A 20,140-nucleotide genomic window follows, 5' to 3' on the forward strand; every position below is an offset into this window, starting at 1 on the left:
GGAACACGGATAAAGCACAGTGAACTAAATGTGAACCTCTTCCTGCTTTTCAATTAGTTACTGCCATGGCTGTTATAAACCAAGTGGCTCATTCTAACAAGAAGGATGAAACATCCAGAAGGAACAAATGAGCTGACTTCTTTGCAACACACACAAAGTGCTGGGGGAACTCAGCAGGCCAGGCAGCACCTATGGAAAAAAGTGCAGTCAACATTTCGGGCTGAAACCCTTCGGCAGGACTGGAGAAAAAAAGATGAGTAGATTTAAAAGGTGGTTGAGGGGAGAGAGAAACATAAGGTGATGGGTGAAACTGGAAGGGGGAGGGATGAAGTGAAAAGCCAGGAAGTTGATTGATGAAAGAGATGCAGGGCTGGAGCGGATAGAAGGCCCTGGAAGAAAATGAATCTGGAAGCCATGTGGTTCAAGCTGGCAGCGAAGACACTTTTCCAGGATGGACACGTGGCTTTAGTAGCAGGTCTGGTCAGAGAGTCAGAGAGCAGCAGAGATCACAGTGGGGAGCAGTGAGAGAGAGTTTCACTGAACTCCCATCGAAGGGAAGGTTTAAACTTCTTCAGGGTAGGTATCCTTGGAAGACATTTTGTGGTGTAGTAATCCAATCATAAACACCAGAAACTCACTGCTCCCCCACTGTGATCTCTGCTGCTCTCTGACTGTCTGACCAGGTGCTTAACCAGACCCACTACTAAAGCCACGTATCCTTCCTGGAAACGTGTCTTCACAGCCAGCTTGTACCACATGGCTTCCAGATTCGTTTTCTTCCATGCCCTTCTGTCCTCTCCTATCAGACTCCCCCTACTCCAGCCCTGTATCTCTTTCACCAATCAACTTCTCAGCTCTTTACTTCATCCCTCCCCCTCCTGGTTTCAGCTATCATCTTTCCCTTCCCCCAACTTTTAAATCTACCTTCATCTTTTTTCCCCAGTCCTGCCGAAGGGTCTCAGCTGAAACATCGACTGTACTTTTTACCACAGATGCTGCCTGGCCTGTTGAGCTCCTCCAGCATTTTGTGTATGTTGCTTGGATTTCCAGCATCTGCAGATTTTCTTTTGTTTGACTCTTTTGCTAAGGCATCAAAAGCAGATCTTTATGGCCACATAGTGCTCCAGTATAATGAGGCTGCCAATACTTTCCAAATTATTTTAATGAACTCGTACAATTGCAGCGTGATGCATCAGAGGCTGGAAAAGGCTTTATGGTATGGACTAAAGCACACTGTGTGCAAACCTATAAAGGATGATGGGTATAATGGAAGATGAGGGATTCTCGACTACAGCAAGAAAAGTAGCAGCAACTGGACAATTGGCCAGAGACACAATCCGGAAAGACACTGTTGGTATCTGCCACTGGGATTCCCCTTGTACATCTCCAAATGGACTTTATGCAGTTACCCAAGTGTTCATGTTGTGTTTATGCACTTATGTTGTCTGTTACCACCATAGGTAAAAGCTTATCCATCTCAGAGAAATGATCCCATAACTGTTGATCATTTTTAATAGGAGAATTTTTTCTTAGGTTTGAGATCCTAGAGAGGATCTCACGTGATAACGGTCCTCTCTGTATTGGTAAAGTTATATAGGAGTTGACAAAGGCCATGTCATATAAACATAAGTTCACCTGCCCTTACTAAACTCAATTGTACAGGGCAGCTGAAAGACAGAATGGAGCCCTGCAATGCAGCTTAGCTAAATTGCGTGACATGAGGTGCTTCCAAAGGCCCTCATGACAATGTGCTGTGCTCCAAACTGCAGAACAGGCCTATTTCCACATGATATAGTTTTGGGACATCCCGTGCACTTGCCAGTCACCTTTTACTTAAACAGATGGACATCCATATTACGAGTGGAGCAGACAGGCAGATGAGAATGACTGAGCCAGTGTGTAATCAATCTAGAAGAAAGTAGCTTCCCTTTACATAGTAGGGGGTGCCAGAGGCAGACGTGATATGATAATGAAAGGATATGAAACACACCCAACCACTAAGGGACAATTGCTTTACTAACTTCAAAATATCATCTTTTGTCAGCTTGAAGTTTTAATTGACTTTTAACACCTATTGTGAATGGCGATTGATCTTGCAAGTAAGGAATTCAAACATATATGATTTACCAAATGGTCAATATCCATAACCAATAAGCCAATTCTGTACAAAAATAGCGGTTTTGTGTCCTGGCTTCAGAACAGTGTGGATGATGGGCTATGCTGTTCTTGTTTACAAGTAACATAAAAATATGTTTGAATCGTAAGAGTTAATTTGTTTTGGGCCCAGTTATTTAACTTATGTTGTTTAGTTACTACTGACCATTGGGTCAGTGTGATGTGGGTTCTAATCTTGAAACTTGAATTGAGTGCAGTACTGAAAGGCATTGTTTGTGATATCATCCTTCTGTTGAAACATCAAGTGCATTGAGGTACAGCCACTGATGTACAAATGGCACTGGATCACTGAATCTGACTTGTCTAGCACAAAGACATGTGTCTTCACACAACAAGGCTATGCAGGTATTCATGCTGGTTAGTGGGGGTAGTACGCCAGTTAGTAATGTCAGTATGTTGGGCTTTGCCCCTGTGATTCATCTCAATGAAGCCAGCAGAATGACTTTCAGAGGTAGAGTACATGCTTGACATAGCTAAACAGTGCATTCAGTCCCATTGACAGGAATGAATTTCAGGCCCAGATGAATCCTTCCTTTTAATTCTTCTTGTGCCTAACAACACACACAAAATGCTGGAGGACCTCAGCAGGCCACTCAGCGTCTAGGAGAAGAGTACAGTTGGCGTTTCGGGCTGAAACCCTCAGTCCTGCTGAAGGGTTTTGGCCCAAAATGTCAACTGTACTCTTTTCCTACATGCTGCCTGGCCTGCTGAGTTTGTCCAGCATTTTGTGTGTGATTGCTTGGATTGCATGTTCTCTTGTTTGCTTCTTGTGCTTAACTTGCTTTTGTTCTGCTGTGGGTTGAGGAAGATGCCAAACATCATCCTGTATTTTGCCTAGTGTGCCTTGATTATCAGGAGAGGTAGAATATGGTGGCCCCGTCCATCACAGGTAAAAACCCTCCCCTCCATTGAGCACATCTACACAGAACACTGTTGCAGGAAAGCAGCATCCTTCATCAGGGACTCCCACACCCAGGTCATGCTCTGTTCTCACTGCTACCATCAGGAAAGTGGTACAGGAGCCTTAGGATTCACACTACCAGGTTCAGAAACTGTTATTACCCCGCAACCATAAAGCTCTTGAACCAGAGGGGATAACTTCATTCAATTTCACTTGCCCCATCACTGAACTGTTCCCAAGACCTATGGACTCACTTTCAAGGATTCTGTATCTCATGTTCTCGGTATTTATTGTTTGTTTATTTCTTATTTTATCTTTTGTATTTGCACAGTTAGTTTGCACATTGGATGTTTATCTGCCCTGTGTGTCCTCCAATTTAGATCGAAGTATGTGAAAGCTCTGTAAAAGTTGGTGTTTTGGAAATATTTCCAACTATGGAGCGGGGCAAAATTAGAAATCATGTACTGAAAAATGACAATAAACAATCTTGAATCTTGAATAAGACAACTTGCTATTGATTCCAATGGTGAACTGAGAACTTAGAATGGGTTTTTGCTACTGCACACAGGCAGGGGGATTGAGATAGAAACAGTGAAGGAGAATCTAGGTAATTATGGGAAGGACAGAAGAATAATGTTGATAGGGTAAGAGACAAGCAAAACACGAATGTCACTATATACAATTTGCAAAGTCCAATGGCCACCATAGGTAGGTTGTGATCGCAATGGACAGGGTGTAGACGGGATTCAGCAGATGGAATATTTCAGTAAAGAAGAGGGAATGGAAGGTTGGGCTGTTGCCTTTGGAGGAAAGGTGTAATGAATAGGAACAGAATAGACAAGATATAAAATTATAATGGGCTGAGATGGGGTAGATAATGGCAACATTTACCCCATAATCAATATATCTAAAATTACGGCGTGTTTAGGACATTTAGAAGGGATCTGAGGAAGAAACTCAGAAAACACTTGAAATCTGGAATGCTGTATCTGAATGTGCAAAGGAGGCAAAGATCCTCGAAGTATTTAAGTATCCAGACAGGCTCTTGAATCCCCAATGCATAGAAAGCTCTGCAGCAATTGCTGGTAAATGGGATTAGCTTAGAAAGACGATTGATAGTATGCACGGACAAGGGAGCTGAAGAGCCTGATTTCATGGTCTACAACTCTATGATGCAAACATTATGTAATATAAAATGGCTTGTTGAGTAAAGGGGCCTTCCCTTCACTTTAATTTTACCTTTTCTTTCCCTACAGGTTGCTTCCAATCAACAAGAGAGGATAAGTGCATGAACAGCAAATTCTCCGTGGAGCCGAGGACCAGGGAGGCTGACGATCGAATCTGGGTGCCTGGACTGAATTGCAAGTTGTGGGAGCAGGACCAAATCACCCAGGACATCGGGGACAAAGAGCAGTCAACCACGGGCGAGCCTCTGCCAGGATGCTCTGGCGTTTCCAGCTGCACAGTCCTAACGATGGCGGGCTCCAATTATGGGCACACGGTGACTGACTCAGGAGAGGCCCGCCCCACGCAGACCATGGGAGAGCCAGAGCCCAGCCATGGTATGGAGGAGACGGCACTGAGAGAGACCATGGAGGTGCTAGTCAGCACGACCCGGGTTGCGACGGCCACTGTGTTTTCAGCTCTCCAGAGCCAGCAAGCTGAGTTGCTGCAGCTGGGCCAGGGGACAGTGGCATCGGGGGAGAGCGAACTTGGAAAGCGAGTGGCAGATGAAAGAGGCCGGCAGGAGCTTGCGGGCGGTGACAAGGAAATGAAACAGACTCCATCCTTGGCCCATAAGGATATCGGCCTTATAGTAGTGGAGGAAGGAAGTGCCCAAGCACTCCCTCGTGTAGAGGGACACACCGTTGTAGTGCCAGAGAAGGGTAGAGAACCTCAGCCAATAAAGGACAGTGATGTGTCACCAACACTGGTGAGCAAACACACAGAGACGATGGAACCAAGCCCAGCACTGGGCCTAACCGACAATAAGGACAAGGGGCCAGGAGGCCCATTTCAAAACAGCAGTACCAGTGGAACTTCCAGGGACAGTGAGAAAGTTCCTTTGAGTCCAGCTCAGTCTGAAATCAGAAGTGATGAGGACGACGACGTCTTTGTGAGTGCCAGAGAGAGCGAACAGAGTGTAAAGAGCGAACCTTCCATGGAAAACAAATCAGCAAAGTAATTCTATTGCCATTTATCCTTCCTAATCTATTGGAATGCTTTTGAATGTATGGCTATGACAGATTGCAGTGAATTAAAGGAGCTTAACCACATATGATGGAAAACTCATCTTGGTTCTGCTGATTTTAGTTGGTGTTGGCTGAGCAACTAATTCATGCCCCATCTCCATTGTTCAACCTATTAGTGTTAGTCACTGATATATCTGTACTGCCTTCTCGTGAGCTAGATCATGGTGCAGGCAGACTTGTTTTCTTTCATAAACGTGATTGAAACTATTTCCGTCAGGTAATGAGAGGATGACAGAAGCCTGGCCTTTTAATTTCACTCTTCTTGTGGCGATGCCTGAATATTTTTATTTGTTTGGGAGCTAATTTATCTTCCTCCATTCCTTTCAAACCAGGTCCTGTGCACATTGGGTGTCACACCACACCATTCCAGCAGGGGGCACTGGCTAGTCAGTACCACTGAGGATCCCTATCTCTTGTTAAACTCAGCCATATCAACATCAACCAATTCAGCGTCTCTCCACTCTACGGTGTTTGTTAATGCAAAGTTAGCCAATTGCCCACTGGCAGGAAAGGGTACTTTATACAAGTACTGCTGTTGCTATATTCTAAGGTAGTGGTGTAGAATGGTGGATTTACTGTACGTACAGTTGTGAAAGGCTTACTTACCATTATTTAACAATTTTACCAGATGCCCTGTCAACCCAATCGGATTTTATTGTGCATTAGAGAGCTAGGGCTTTACTGTTATCAGAATTGGGGTTATCCTATGTAGGAACAGACAATTGCGGGTTTAAAGGATGTGTATTAGTCAGGGTTTTATGCTGCATACAGTAGCAGGCATATGCTGGTGGGAAATTTATAGGGAAAGTTTGACTGAAGGTCTATTTGCTCTCACCTCAGAAGGGGAACAGATGACTCGGGGGTGGGAGTGAGAGGTGGGAATGTTCTGAGGAGGACTGGTAACTGTTTCCCAACTAAGGCAGACTGATAGAGGATTGTCGTCTTTGAATAAGGGAAAACCATTTAAAGTGGCATTTCTTCATTCAGAACGTTATAAGTCTTTGGAATTTTCTATCTCATCAGAATTGTGGTGGCTGAGTCATTCAAGGCTAAGACTAATCATTTTTTCAAGGGATTCTGATGGTTTGGGCAAAAGTAATTGAGGCTGAAGATCTTATGGAGAGGTTCATGGACTGTGCACATTCCTGCTTGTGTTTCTAATGCTCCTATTCCCGACACTAAATAGTGTTAGTCACAGAGACATTGGGAGATACAGCGCAGGAAAAGGCCCTTGCCCTCTGAGTCACGCCAACTGTCAACCACTCACTTACAGTAGTCTAATCTTCCCATCAACCCCCATTCCCCATAACTCACAGACATTCTGTGCGAAACTTACAGAGGCCAATTAACTCACTAATCCACTTGTCTTTGACGTGTGGTTGGAAACTGGAGCAGCCCAAAGGAAATCCATGTAGTCAGGAAGAGAACAGGCAAACTCCACACAGACAGTGTCCAAGGTCAGAATTTGAACCCAGATCTCTGGTGCTGCACCAGAGGAGGAGGAATCTAAGACCATAAAGATGCAATAGACTGGAAAAGAGATTCTGAGGTAAACTTGGGCCATTTGAAATTCAGAAGGGAACAAGCTAGTGTGATCATGCTGAGGACACAATTATATTAGGAAGGAAGGTGGATGGATACAAATTTGGAAAGGTAAATTTTATTTATTTAGAGACAGAGCACAATGACTGGCCTTTCCAGCCCAACAAGCCCACACTGCCCAATTATGTTCATGTGACCAATTAACCTATTAACCCTGATATTTTTGAAATGTGGGAAGAAACCGGAGCACCTGGAGGAAACACACATAGGCTACGTCCACACTAGACCGGATAAATCTGTAACCAAAGCTTTTTCTCTTCGTTTTGACCCTCCGTCCACACTGAAACGGTGTTTTCCTCCCCCGAAAATGGAGCTTTTCTAAAACGCTCTCCAGAGTGTTTAAATCTGAAAACGCCAGTTGGGCAGTGTAGTGTATATGGGGTAACCAGAGCTTTTTAAAAAAACCTGTCGTCCCTTTCATCAGTGAAGAGACTATGGCTGTAGGAAATGTTTCCAGGGTGACCCCTCTGTAGATGTGGGGAAGATGTTGGTGGGGCCACCCGGGGGTCTGTGTGTCCATATGTGTAGCTACTGTAGTGGCTGTGAGGCTGGTATTGTGGCGGTGAAAAGTACTGGGCGGGGTGGGGAGCCATCATATTCCTCATCATTGCAAATCCCTCTGCAACAGTGTTAGTTTTTCCATGTTCGTCATCAGCCAGGTCATACTGTCCGTGAACTCCCTGTGGGTTGCCTCCATAGGCTCCAGTATTGTTTTTTTAGTTTTAAGTCCTCCTGCACGAGAGCCAACAGCTGTCTGTTGTTTGGCAATTTCCTTTTAAGTTTTTCTAGTCTGTAACTGGACAAACATGCACCAAGTATACCGTTTCCTCTTTGCTTGTTTTCTGTAGATGTGTCCTGCGCATGCCCAGTAGGAGGAGATTTGCCCAAATACCCATTTTAATGTGGATGGAGGTATTTTCAAAAATGCCTGGTGTGGACACCTATTGTTTTTACGTAAAACCGACGTTTTCAAAATTATCCGGTCTAGTGTGGACGTAGCCTTAGTCACAGGGTGAATGTATAAACTCCTTACAGATGGTGGTGGAATTGAACCTGGGCTGCTGGTGCTATAATTGTGCTACTCTAACCACTACACTACTGTGTTCCTCTTAAGAATGTACAGAATCTTACAGTGGAAGAGCAGGAAAACTTGGCAAAAATAGTTTATCACAAGAGGCTCAAAGAAAGAACAAGAGCAGCCGTCTTTGAACTAGCAGACAGTGAGGTTTGGTGCACAAGGTAAGGGAGGTTGATTGGCAAGCAAACTTGATCTACCTCACTGGACAAAGCAATACTGCTGAATTTTAAAAGGCCTGAACAGATTAGATATGGCAAAGTTATTTCCCATGGTAGGGGAGTCAAGGACAAGAGGGCACAACTTCAGGATTGAAGGACATCCATTTAGAACAGAGCTGCAGAAAAATTACTTTAGTCACAGGGTGACAAATCTGTGGAATTTCTTGCCGTGAGCGGCTGTAGAGGCCAAGTCATTGGGTGCATTTACATAAGAACATAAGAAATAAGAGCAGGAGGAGGCCATCCGGCCCATCAAGCCTGCCCCGCCAATCAATAAGATCATGGCTGATCTGTCTGTAAACTCAGCTCCATCTACCTGCCTTTTCCCCATAACCCTTAATTCCCTTACTATGTAAAAACCTATCTAAATGTATCTTACAAATATTTAATGAAGAAGCCTCAACTGCTTCCCTGGGCAGAGAATTCCACAGATTCACCACTCTCTGGGAAAAACAGTTTCTCCCCTGAATCTTGAGGCAATGTCCCCTAGTTCTAGTCTCACCTACCAATAGAAACAACTTTCCTACTTATAACTTATCTATCCCTTTCAAAATTTTGTATGTTTCCATCAGATCCCCTCTCATTCTTCTGAATTCCAGAGAGTATAGTCCCAGCAAATCAATCTCTCCTCATAGGTTAACCCCTTCATCCCTGGAATCAACCTGGTGAATCTCCTCTGCACTGCCTCCAGAGCCAGTATATCCTTCCTCAAGTATGGAGACCAGAACTGCACACAGTACTCTAGGTGCGGCCTCACCAGTACCCTGTATAGTTGCAGCATGACCGCCCTGCTCTTGAATTCAGTCCCTCTACCAATGAAGGCCAACATTCCATTTGCCTTCCTAATAACCGGTTGTACCTGCAAGCCAACTTTTTGCAATTCATGAACAAGCACTCCCAGGTCCCTCTACAATCTTTCACCAAGGCAGAGATATTTAGATTCTTGATTAGCCAGGGCATCAAAGGGTGTGGGGATGACTGGAAGAATCAAATCAGCCCATGATTGAATAGCGGAGCAGACTCAATGGGCCGAATGGCCTACATCTGCTCCTATATCTTACAATCTTATGGTCTTATGATGCACCAGAACTTCAGTACAGAGTCTTCCATATCACTCTGTTGTAGTACACTTGCTGGAGAGTTCTGTGTTATTGTCTTACAGACTATAGCGGAAGGAGCATTAGTGTTTACTATTGTGAAGCTGCGACTTATTTATTTATTGAGATACAGCACGGAATAGGCCCTTCTGGCCCTTTGAGCTATGCTGCCCAGCAATCCCCGATTTAATCCTGGCTTAATCATGGAACAATTTACAATGATCAATTAACCTATGAACTAGTATATCTTCTTTTCCACAGTTAACCTAGTTCATATCCTGCCATTTGTTTTCATTTTGCCAGCTGGCATCCCAGTACATTGATCACATTGCTTTCAAATCTGGTGCCTTACCTGAAAAATCACCCAGCTCAAAGAGTACAGAATGTACCCAGGAACGTTTGCAGATTATGCAGGGCAAAAGGAGGCCATTGGTCCTATGCCAAGAGCTATCCAGTTTGTGCGGATCTTGCTCTCTCTCTTGCTCTCTTCCTCTTGTTTTCTCCCTCCCGCTCTCCCCCACCTGCTTTCCTGTTCTATCTATCCCATAAAAATTATCTTTCCAAGTTTGTATCTAATTTTCTTTTGAAAGCTGCTATTAAATTCACTCTTTAAGATACTGTATTCCAGATTATAGTATTAATATCAGATGTTATTTAACATTCCCCTCTGGATTTGGTCTTTCAACATTTAAGTCCAGACAACAGGACAGAGGAGTGATCCTAACAAAACATAGACACAAGCGATTCTGCAGAGGCTGGAAATCTTGCACAACACACACAAAATGCTGAGGAACTCAGTAAGTCAGTCAGCATCTATGGAGAGCGACTAAATAGTCAAGACCCATCAATAGTCAAGCGATTAAATAGTTGGGACAAGACCCATCATCAGAATTAGAAAGGAATGGGGCAGAAGCCAGAATAAGGAGGAGGGTGGGGAAAGGACTACAAGCTGGCGGGTGTTAGGTGAGACCAGGTGAAGGGGGGAGGGTGTGTGGGTGGGGACGGCTTTATGTGATTCCTTCTTCCTCAGCCCTCTACCTCTTCCACCTATCACCTCCCAGCTTCCCATATCCACCCACCCACCTATCCCCTCAACTAATCTTATCTATCACCTGCCAGCGTGTACTGCTTCCCTCCCCCACCACTTTATTGTGGGCTCTGCCCCCTTTCCAGTCCTGATGAAGGGTCTCAGCCCAAAACATTAACTGATTATTCCCCTCCATAAATGCTGCCTGACTTGCTGAGTACCTCTAGACTTTGTATGTGTTGATCCGAACAAAGTGATCATGTACCTGTTCAGATTATTATTGCTCAGACAATGGTCCTGCACTAATTTGCACTCTTTCATTAACAAACGTGTCATAATATAATGGATAGTGGGTAAAATCTCTAAATAAACATTCCTGAGGGGGATTGATCAAAGGATTAGTTGTATTATGAAATCAGTGAGAGAAAAAGGCATTCTTAGAGTCTAACTATGGCCAGAGGATCTCTGGGAAAGGATTTTCTACAGTGAGGTGCCTACAGTTAGATTTGCTCTTTCTGTCTGTAGGTAAGGATCTTCTGTGTGGGGAATGCCCAACCTAACAACACACAGCAAGGAAAAGAGGGCATCTGGGACCAGAGTGAGCAGGCAATGTTTGCTTATTAAACTGATCTATCAGATTGAAGAACTGAAAAATAACTGCCTGGGGACTGAGATGGAGGGTTAATTAAAATGGCTAATTGTGCCACATCGAAGCAGGTACAAAAAGCGAAACAGAGGAGAGGAAGATTGGATTGAGATAAAATACACAGAAGGAAAAATTAGAAAAAAAATAACACTTCACATTTTTCAAAATTTCCTCAACAATTCAGCAGAAGGTGGAGATAGAGTGAATGCACACAGCATTTATCCCATGTAAAGGAAATCAAAAACCAAAGGGCAAAGGTTCAAGCTGAATGGGAAAATGATTCATAAGCAACAAGGGGCTACTTTTTTGTGCAGAGGCTGGTGTCTTTGTGGAATGACTTGCTAGTGGAAGTGGTTGAAGCAGGTACAATAACAACATTAAAAGGCATTTGAATGGGTGTACAGATAGGAAAGCTACAGAGGGGAGTGGGTCAAACATGGGTAAATGGGAGTAGGTTAGATGGACATCTTGATTGACTTAGACCAGTTCAGCTAAAGGGTCTGTTTTCATGCTGTGGTCCCTTGATAGCGGTTTAGCTCAGCTGCTAGGGAGTTTGCTCAACAAAATCAGATTGCAACCTTATTCTTATACATCCAGCTTGTGGCCTGTGCATCAACAGTGAAGGAGGTCAATTGAGAAGCCACCAGTACGAGGACAGAGCTTCACATCTGCTCTCCTTGCAGCTGCTTTTACCCATAAATAATGAGATCCACTTTGCTTCACCATTACTTTGGCACTAAATGCTGGCCCATTGGGTCAGAGGGCCACAGCTGCAGATCGGATCTGGCACACGATAAAAGTTCCTGAACCTCAGCAATAAATGATGACATCTAAGCATTCTTCACATGATGGTATTGTCAGCCCCAGAACAACCACACAAAGTGTCTGTGCCCATTGTTATATTTATAAAAAAGTTCAAGTGGTCAAATAATCCACCTCAATTGTGATGGGAGCATTCAAAAGCCACCAGTTAGTTTTCTCTTTGGGTTTTGCCCCAGTTCCTGACCAGCCTCTGTATCTGCCTTAATAAACACTCATCATCTATAATTTAAGGTCTGAGTTGTAAACGTAAATAGCTTTTGTTGTTTGACATTAGGAATTATGGTCTGTGATCTGACATATTAAAACTTTAATTTATATAAAAATCTCTCATTCACATGGAGGTGGCTTCCTACCTTCAAATATAATGTAGAAAGATTTAAAATGTGATGATCTTCATAAGATTGCATAACAAGTTAATGTTACCTGTTGGTCAAAGAGCATCAATGAAAAGTATCAATTGCTTAAATAAAAATCAGGTTCTTAAAAACATCTTTAAAATAAACTGCTCTAGTCTTAATGAACAAACTGTGGTAAACACTTCTGGTTCACAGTCACTTTGCCTCACTCTTTGGGCAGATGAAAGGCAAAAATTTGCACGGTAGGGACAGGGGTAATTCTCTCACAAGGATTCAGGTGAACCAGTTAGGATTCTGAACTATCAAGAAAGCTCTTATAAATTGTAATCTAGTATATCCACAGTTATCACTTTGAAGGGCTTAAATATAACTACAAATAGCAATCTCTGCTCTACTAATCCTTCAAACATGGTGGGTATATTTTAAAGTATTTCAAAGATTCTGAGCACAGTCAGAGTTTAATTCCTGGTGTAACCATGCCTGTCACCCTACTGAGCTCTCCAACCACTACCCTATTTTGTGGTTTACTCTGTCACAGGAGCCATAGGGATGTTTCTGAGTTTCTATTCCTGAGCCTTGTCTTCCCTTTGGCATAACACACTTTGAATTTACTTGTCCACGCTATCCATTCAATAAGTTAAAGGCCCCACATTTCATTTCAAATAATTCTACAAATAATATAGATAGGTGAAAAGCAATCTAGATCAAACCAAGAGAGAATGAGATAGCCTCACAAATAATACAACAGAGAAAAAAGGAAGAGTTAAAATGAAGGAAACAGAAAGAAGCAAAATAACACAGCAAAGGGAATGAAAGTAAAAAGGGTTAATGATGTGAAGAGCCATGCAAGGAGAAGGAAGCCTTCTTTGAAGATATTTTGTACATTGAATCTCCTCCATATCCAATGCTACTCCGAGTTCCATTTTAATTTGTCGTATTTTACCATTTTATCTGGTCAGTGATCAGAGACTGGAGATTGACCCCAACCCCTCCAGCAAGAACACATTCAAGCCAGAAAGAATTGGGGGTGCTCGTTTCAAATCTGTGAGATATAATCTCGAAACCCGAGCCTTAGTTCCGACCTGCCTTGCCCAGTCTCACAAGTCAAATGCCAGTATTAATGGAAATATTTCAGTGGGAGAAAGCAACTTCCAAAATCAACATTCTTCCCTGCCTTCTTACTGACTTCTATTAAAATATTTATTTTAGTTGAACAAAGAATGCAACTTAACTGTGGGGCTACATGAACTCAAACATGAACAAGAAAATTGATAGGGTCTTTTAAGAGACTCCTGGATAGGTATATGGAGCTTAGAAAAACAAAGGACTATGGGTAACCTTAGGTAATTTCTAAGTAAGTACATGTTTGGCACAGCATTGTGGGCCGAAGGGCCTGTATGCTCAACTATTTCTAATATACAGCCAACCCTTGGAGAAAAGCCACTTGGACGGTGGTTGCCATTTTAATCAATCCCAGTTTCGTAAATATGGAACCATTATTAAATAACTAGGAAATCTGTTATTTAATATTCCTCAGTTCAATTAACTATGAATTCTAAAATTGAAAAGATAAAGGATATATTTGGCTTTTGTATCTTAAGTTTGTAGACTAACTAGGCTAGCGGTCTTCTGTAGGGGTCTGTACTGGGACTTCTGCTGTTGTGAGTATAAATAATTTGTATGAAAATATAGGTGGATGGGTTAGTAAGTTAGAAGCTGACATAAAGATTAGTGACATTGTGGATAAAGTTAGAAGGTTGCCTAAAATATGCCAGGATTTAGATCAGTTGCAGATTAGGACAGAGAAATGGCAGATGGAGTTTAATTTTTATTATTTTACTTAGAGTTAGAGTAACAGTCCCTTCTGCCCCAATCAGCCTGTGCCGTCCAGTCACATCCATGTGACCAATTATCCAACTAACCCCGCAAACACGAGGAAATCTGCAGATGCTGGCATTTCAAGCAACACACATAAGAGTTGCTGGTGAACGCAGCAGGCCAGGCAGCATCTTTAGGAAGAGGTACAGTCGACGTTTCAAGCCGAGACCCTTCGTCAGGACTCAAGACCCAAAATGTCGACTGTACCTCTTCATAGAGATGCTGCCTGGCCTGCTGCGTTCACCAGCAACTTTTATGTGTGTTGCTTGATCCAACTAACCCCTGTGTCTTTGGAATGGTGGGAGGAAACTGGAGCACCCAGTGGAAACCCACACAGTCATGGAGATAACATAAAAACTCCTTACAGTAAGTGGCAAAATGGAACCTGGGTCACTGGCACTATAACAGTGTTACACTAACTACTATACAACTGCGCCAGCCAAATGACAGGGACAGAAACTGAACCTGCAGTTTTCCAATGACTTTCTATCAAACACTGACATCAGATGTCTTATCCTTTCGGCCCCATGCCCCACCCTTTAATCTGGCTAGGTGTGAGGTGTTGCAATTTGGTGATCAAATGTAAAGGGAAAGTAAACAGTAATGGCCAAACACTCATTAGTGTTGATGTACAGAGGGATCTTGGGATCCAAATCCATAGCCCCCTGAAAGTATTTTGCACAGGTCAGATTTTCAGCCTCAAAAAGATGATTCTGAATAGATCAGAAATCCAAATACTGATTGGTTTAAGACACTTGACAAACTTATTTAAATCCGTTTTTTAATGCGATCTATGGGGTAAAGTTTATTGAATTTGCCGATTTCTCCACAGAGAATTTTACGTTGAGCAGTCTAGATTAGGAAGGGACCCTTCGTCCTGACGAAGGGTTCCGGCCTGAAACGTTGAATGATCTTTTCCACGGATGCTGCCCGACCTGCTGAGTTCCTCCAGCGTGTTGTGAGTGTTGCTTTGACCCCAGCATCTGCAGAGTATTTTGTGTTTAGATTAGGAAGACCTTCTGCAGCCTCCACAATTAATTACAGTTAATTTGGTCTGATAATGGTAAGGTTTAATAGAACATAGGATATACAGCACAGAAGGGGCCCTTTGGCCCATGAGGTTGTGCCAACCTATACAACCCTACTCCATGAACAATCTTACCCTCCCCGCTAACAGAGCTCATAGCCTTGCATCTTTCTTACATCCATCTGCCTATCTAAGAGTCTTTTAAATGTTCTTATTGAATCATGTGAAATATATGGCCCCTTACTCATGGTGTTGGGACTTCTTGTCAAGTGTTTAAAAATAAAGTGTTAATAAATTAGCAATCTGCTTGTCGAACACAGTGGTCAAGCAGCATCTGTGTGAGGAAAAGAAATTGCTGACGTTTTGGGTCGAAACCCTATATCAGGATCTGAAATGTCAACAGTCCTTTCCCCCCACAAATGCTGTTTGATCTGCTGAATTCCTCCATCAGATTGCTTATTGCTTCAGATTCCAGTATCTGCAGTCCCCAATGTCTATATGTTAATAAATTCAGTTTTAAACCTGTCATGTCAATACTTTCCTAATCTGGGATTGTGGGCCTACATTTTTAGTTTTATGGTCCACATCCTGACATCTTTGAGGTGCACAATTTAACAATTAAACACCCGAAGACATTCAAAAGTCTTGAATTATCAGTGATTCAGTAGCAAAAGAATAGCAATGTTTAACCTTTCGTAGACCAAATCAGAAAATGCTACAAACACTCAGCAGGCCTGGTAGCACCTGTAGTGAGATAAACAGAGTTAAACATTTAGATCAGTGACGTTTCCTCATTAGTCTCATTCAGATGATGGGTAATTGACTTGAAATATTGACCCTGTTTCTCTTTCCTCTGGGTCCGCTAAGTGTCTCTAGCATTTTATAGTTTTGTTGTAGATTCTTGGCATCTCCAGTGTTTGCCGTTACCTTTCTTCGTACTTTCTTGCCTCACCTTGTGTAATGCATGGCTATATATGTGATGGAAATGGAAAAATATATAGTTATGCAGCTCATTCATCAAGAGTATGGACAAGATTTCATGGGATAAAGTGATCTCATCCTGCCTGTCAGTTCTGCACGTTGGTGACCAGACAGAGTAGTAATTTCCGCCAGCCCATGTTGAGTGGTTAATCGTGTGGGAAGGAAATTAATCATTAATCATGAGAGTGGGAAGGAAACAAGGGACACAGATTGAAGATTGGTAAGTGGGTTTATTACTGTCACGTGTACCAGAGTACAATTAAAAACTATGTTTTGCATGCCATCCACACTGATCCTTTCTTCACTTTCGTGCATTGAGGTAGTACAGGGAAAAATAATAACAAAGCGCAGAATAATAAACCATTGTAGTTATAGAGAAGGTGCAGACCAGGCAGACAATCAGGTGCAAGTCCAGGACAAGCCAGATTGTGAGGTCAGGAGTCCATCTTATCGTATTAGGGAACAATGTGCTGTCAGGCCTTTGTACCTTTTGCCCGATGGGAGGGGGGAAGAAGACAGAATGTTTAGGGTGGTTTTCATAGCATCGGTTGCCTGCCTTATGGAGGCAACTAAAGCGTAGGCAGTCGATGACTGCAGAGTCTGGTTTCATGATGTCTGCAGGCCAAGCTATTGATGATGTTCATTCCTAGGTTAGTGGTTGAGGGAAGTGTACCTGAATTGTGTGTTTTAGAATTTAAAAAAAACAGATTTTATTTGTTCTATGTTAGCTGAAAACCATTTTACCTTCAAATTACCCCCGGGTTCGCCTGACCCTGTCTATATATTCCTTGGATGAGCTGAATGGATTTGATCAGGACTTGGTTTACCTAGAATGACCCGGGCCAAACAGAGCTGGGTATGGAATGGGAGAATATTTACCGAGGAAGGTCATAAAATGTAAAATATATTTTATGTAGAGCATATGTTTACAAAAGACAATAAATGTCCTTGGGTAACAATGATTTCAACAGTCATATGGGAACATCATGAATATTTGCATTGGTCAGAATGTAAAAGAATTTACTGTTAAGATATTTGGTTTAATAAAATTGGAGAGTGAAAAGTACCTTCGAGAATAGTTAACAGGTGAGATGCAAGACATAGAGCAAGGAGGGAGGTTCTTCAGCCCCCCCAAGACCACACAGACCGTCAAGTATCTGTTTATACTTGTCCTCTCCCCTAAGGTTCCTCCACCCACTTACACACCAGGGGCACTTAACTGTGGCAAGTTAACCTACCAACCTGCACGTAATTGGGATATGGGAGCAAACCTACGGAGTCACAGGGAGAACTTGCAAACTCCACACATACAGCACCTGAGATCAGGACTGAACCTGAATCACTGGAGCGGTGAGACAGCATCCCTACTAGCTGGGTCGTACATCATGGACATTATACAGCAACAATTCTTCAGAATAGGGAGTGTTATGCATTGATTTTCTTGTGTGTTTCTAACTATATGTCTGACTGTTGGCTCCTCAGTTTATCGATGCTGGCAGCAATGAATGACCCTGAATTTGAATACTCGTGGACCTCGCAGAATGAGGTGACGGACATTTTCAGCTCGCAGTTTGAACATATCATGGAGTGTCAGCAACTGATGGGCTCATCTTACAACAGCCTGGACTCGCTGGACATGATATCTTCCACGGATGAGAGTGAATGCGGCTTCAGCTTCGAGATGCCTCTCACTCCCTTGATTCAGCAGCGGATCAAGGAAGGTAGCAGTCAGTTCCTGGGGGACGGGCTCTTGGAGTCTGCCCCCGACGGCAGAGCATTGCAACGCCTTGTTACCGACATAAATGGCACTTCAGAGAGCAGCACAGAGGAGCGGATGAGCATCAATGTGTTGGACAATGCATTCCATAAATATTCTCTGAGTTCCTTGGTAAATGGAGCACCTCACAATTTGGAAATGTGCAAGGAGAGGCAGGAAGGGCATTCTACCTCAAGGTAAGTGTCTCCTCCTCGATTATGGAACTGCCAACAAAGTAGTTACTAGATTTAGGTTAAACTATTCCTTCAAAATCATAGATCCTGGTTTTTAAAAAAAAGTCGTTTAACCCATCTCGTTCTATTGTGTCTTGTCAGTTACACTGAAGGGCCAGTGCTTCTTCTGTTGTTCACCATTGTAAATGCAGCACAGTGAACAATGGATTCACTCTCAGTGGCTTGATTGACAGGCGGTCAGAGTTCTGGGGTGCTGACTGCGCAACACAAACTTATTCTGTCACTGATGTATTCCTGCAAGTCCCCCAAACCCACCTGCTGTTAAATAAGCAATTCTTAAAACACAGCCAAAAAAAAAGGAATCAATCAGATTATTACCAGACTGCAGGCAGGAGTGTGTGCTTTGTTACTCTTCTGTCATTGATGATATGAAGTCTGATACATTTCCAGCGTGTTTCTAACCTGATCACTCCTCAAGGCTGTTTGTTTCATTGCAGTATCTTATTTATGCAGGCACAAAAATGTGACATTTCAAGTTTGCAGGACAGCATATGAGATAGGCTAATAATAATGTAAAATAGTACTATTGGTGGATTATTGGCAGATCATGTGGTATTGTTTATAAGCTGATGTTTTTTAATATTTCAAAAATAGACTTTATTCATAATAAATAATAGATACAAAAGAAGAAGCAGGGCGAACTTTTACACTCATGGTCGTTACATTAAGTAGTGTTAACTTATTTTTAAAAATCATAGTGCCATTACCAAACATGTGGCCCCTTGGGCTAATAAAACCCTTTCACTGTTTGAGGGGCATCCCCACCTGACTCAGTTCCTTCATGTGCAGTAGCAGAAGGAGCCTTGATACTGGTCCTGAATTGATACTTTTTATTTCAGAAATAAATTCATAATTAAATCATGTAAAACTCTTATGTTCTTGGTTGTTACATATAGTAATGTAAACTTTTTAATAAACAAAGCAAACATGCAGACATAGTACCATGGCCCCCTGGGACGATACATGCTTTTTTATTGTTTAAGGGGCTTCCGCATCCAACTCAGCCCCTCCATTAGTGGTAGCACAGGAGCTTCTCCTGTAGTCCTTCCCCGCAGAGGTTTAACATTGTTTACACCAAGCTTCAGTGCCTCCCTCAGCACGTACTCCTGCAGCCTGGACAGTATCAATCTGCAGCATTCCTCTATAGACGGCCTGCTGTGCTGGAAGGCCAGCACGCCTTTCACCAAGCGGATGATCTTCCAGCAGCACCTGATGTCCGTCTCTGTGTGCGTCCCTGGCAACAGCACATAGATCAGAGAGTTCTATTACAGAGCTGCTGAGCATGAACCGGGACACAGACCCTTGCATCATTCTCTGCAAATACTCAATCTGCAAACAGGTCTTCTCTCTCCATCACAGCCGTCCCGAGCGAGGCGTACACTGGGGGTCATGTATATAAATCCGCACAGGAAGATCCACAAGGTCATCTTGGTGGTAGATGACACCTGGCAACGAGGCTTTCTGCCAGTTGATTTGGACATTCTTCCCTGGGAGCCACCTCACTCTATCCACAGAGTGCCTGTCCCGCAGTACCTACATGACGTTCTGCACTGACCACTGCCCGATGGACTTGTGGTCAAAGATGTTTAGTTTGAAGTACTCCTCCACAAAAGACAGTTAGTGTGACATCGTCCAGCCGACTGGGACATAAGGCCAGTAAGGCCAGGCCTATCTTCCATAATACCAGGGACAAGTGGAACCTTAGCACCTTCGTGACATACCTTGAATCCATATACTGCCTGAAAGTGGTCATCAGGATGAGGGCAATATTGGGTACATATTTATCCTCATGACCTGGGGACTTGTACAGCATAACCCATTGGACATGCTCCATCTTGAGACACGTCTCACCGAGGCAGAGAAGTGGAAAACAGGCCACAATTGCACCAAACAGCAGCTAAGAGAATACCATATCTGATAATCAATTTCTTCTCAGTTATTGACAGAGAATACCATTTCCACAAAGCCAGTTCTTGTTAAATGCCTCAGTCGCTCTGAACGAGATCCCCAGCACCTCCACGTATTGGACTTGACAGTGAATGGGACAATGGGTTGTTTGGGCCAGTTACC

General features: G+C 43.0%; 1 protein-coding gene and 1 long non-coding RNA gene across 11 annotated transcripts in view; one reads left to right on the forward strand and one right to left on the reverse strand.

The window, feature by feature from the left end:
- Positions 1-20,140, forward strand: part of psd3l (pleckstrin and Sec7 domain containing 3, like) — a 532,485-nt gene that overhangs the window by 269,822 nt on the left and 242,523 nt on the right. For 4 of the 5 annotated variants that reach the window (XM_072256350.1, XM_072256351.1, XM_072256352.1 and 1 more), the window contains 2 exons: positions 4,333-5,257; positions 17,543-18,013. In XM_072256350.1, coding sequence (XP_072112451.1) covers positions 4,333-5,257; positions 17,543-18,013 — 1,396 coding nt within the window. The remainder of the gene's footprint in view (positions 1-4,332; positions 5,258-17,542; positions 18,014-20,140) is intronic. The other variant, XM_072256354.1, reaches the window with a different exon arrangement.
- Positions 1-20,140, reverse strand: part of LOC140196706 (uncharacterized) — a 56,336-nt gene that overhangs the window by 4,335 nt on the left and 31,861 nt on the right. For 2 of the 6 annotated variants that reach the window (XR_011885785.1, XR_011885784.1), the window contains exon 2: positions 12,172-12,241. The exons of the other annotated variants lie outside the window; for them this stretch is intronic. This is a non-coding gene — a long non-coding RNA (uncharacterized lncRNA). The remainder of the gene's footprint in view (positions 1-12,171; positions 12,242-20,140) is intronic. 6 annotated transcript variants of the gene reach the window in all.

This window comes from Mobula birostris, chromosome 4, assembly GCF_030028105.1.
Source record: "Mobula birostris isolate sMobBir1 chromosome 4, sMobBir1.hap1, whole genome shotgun sequence".
NCBI lineage: Eukaryota > Metazoa > Chordata > Chondrichthyes > Myliobatiformes > Myliobatidae > Mobula > Mobula birostris.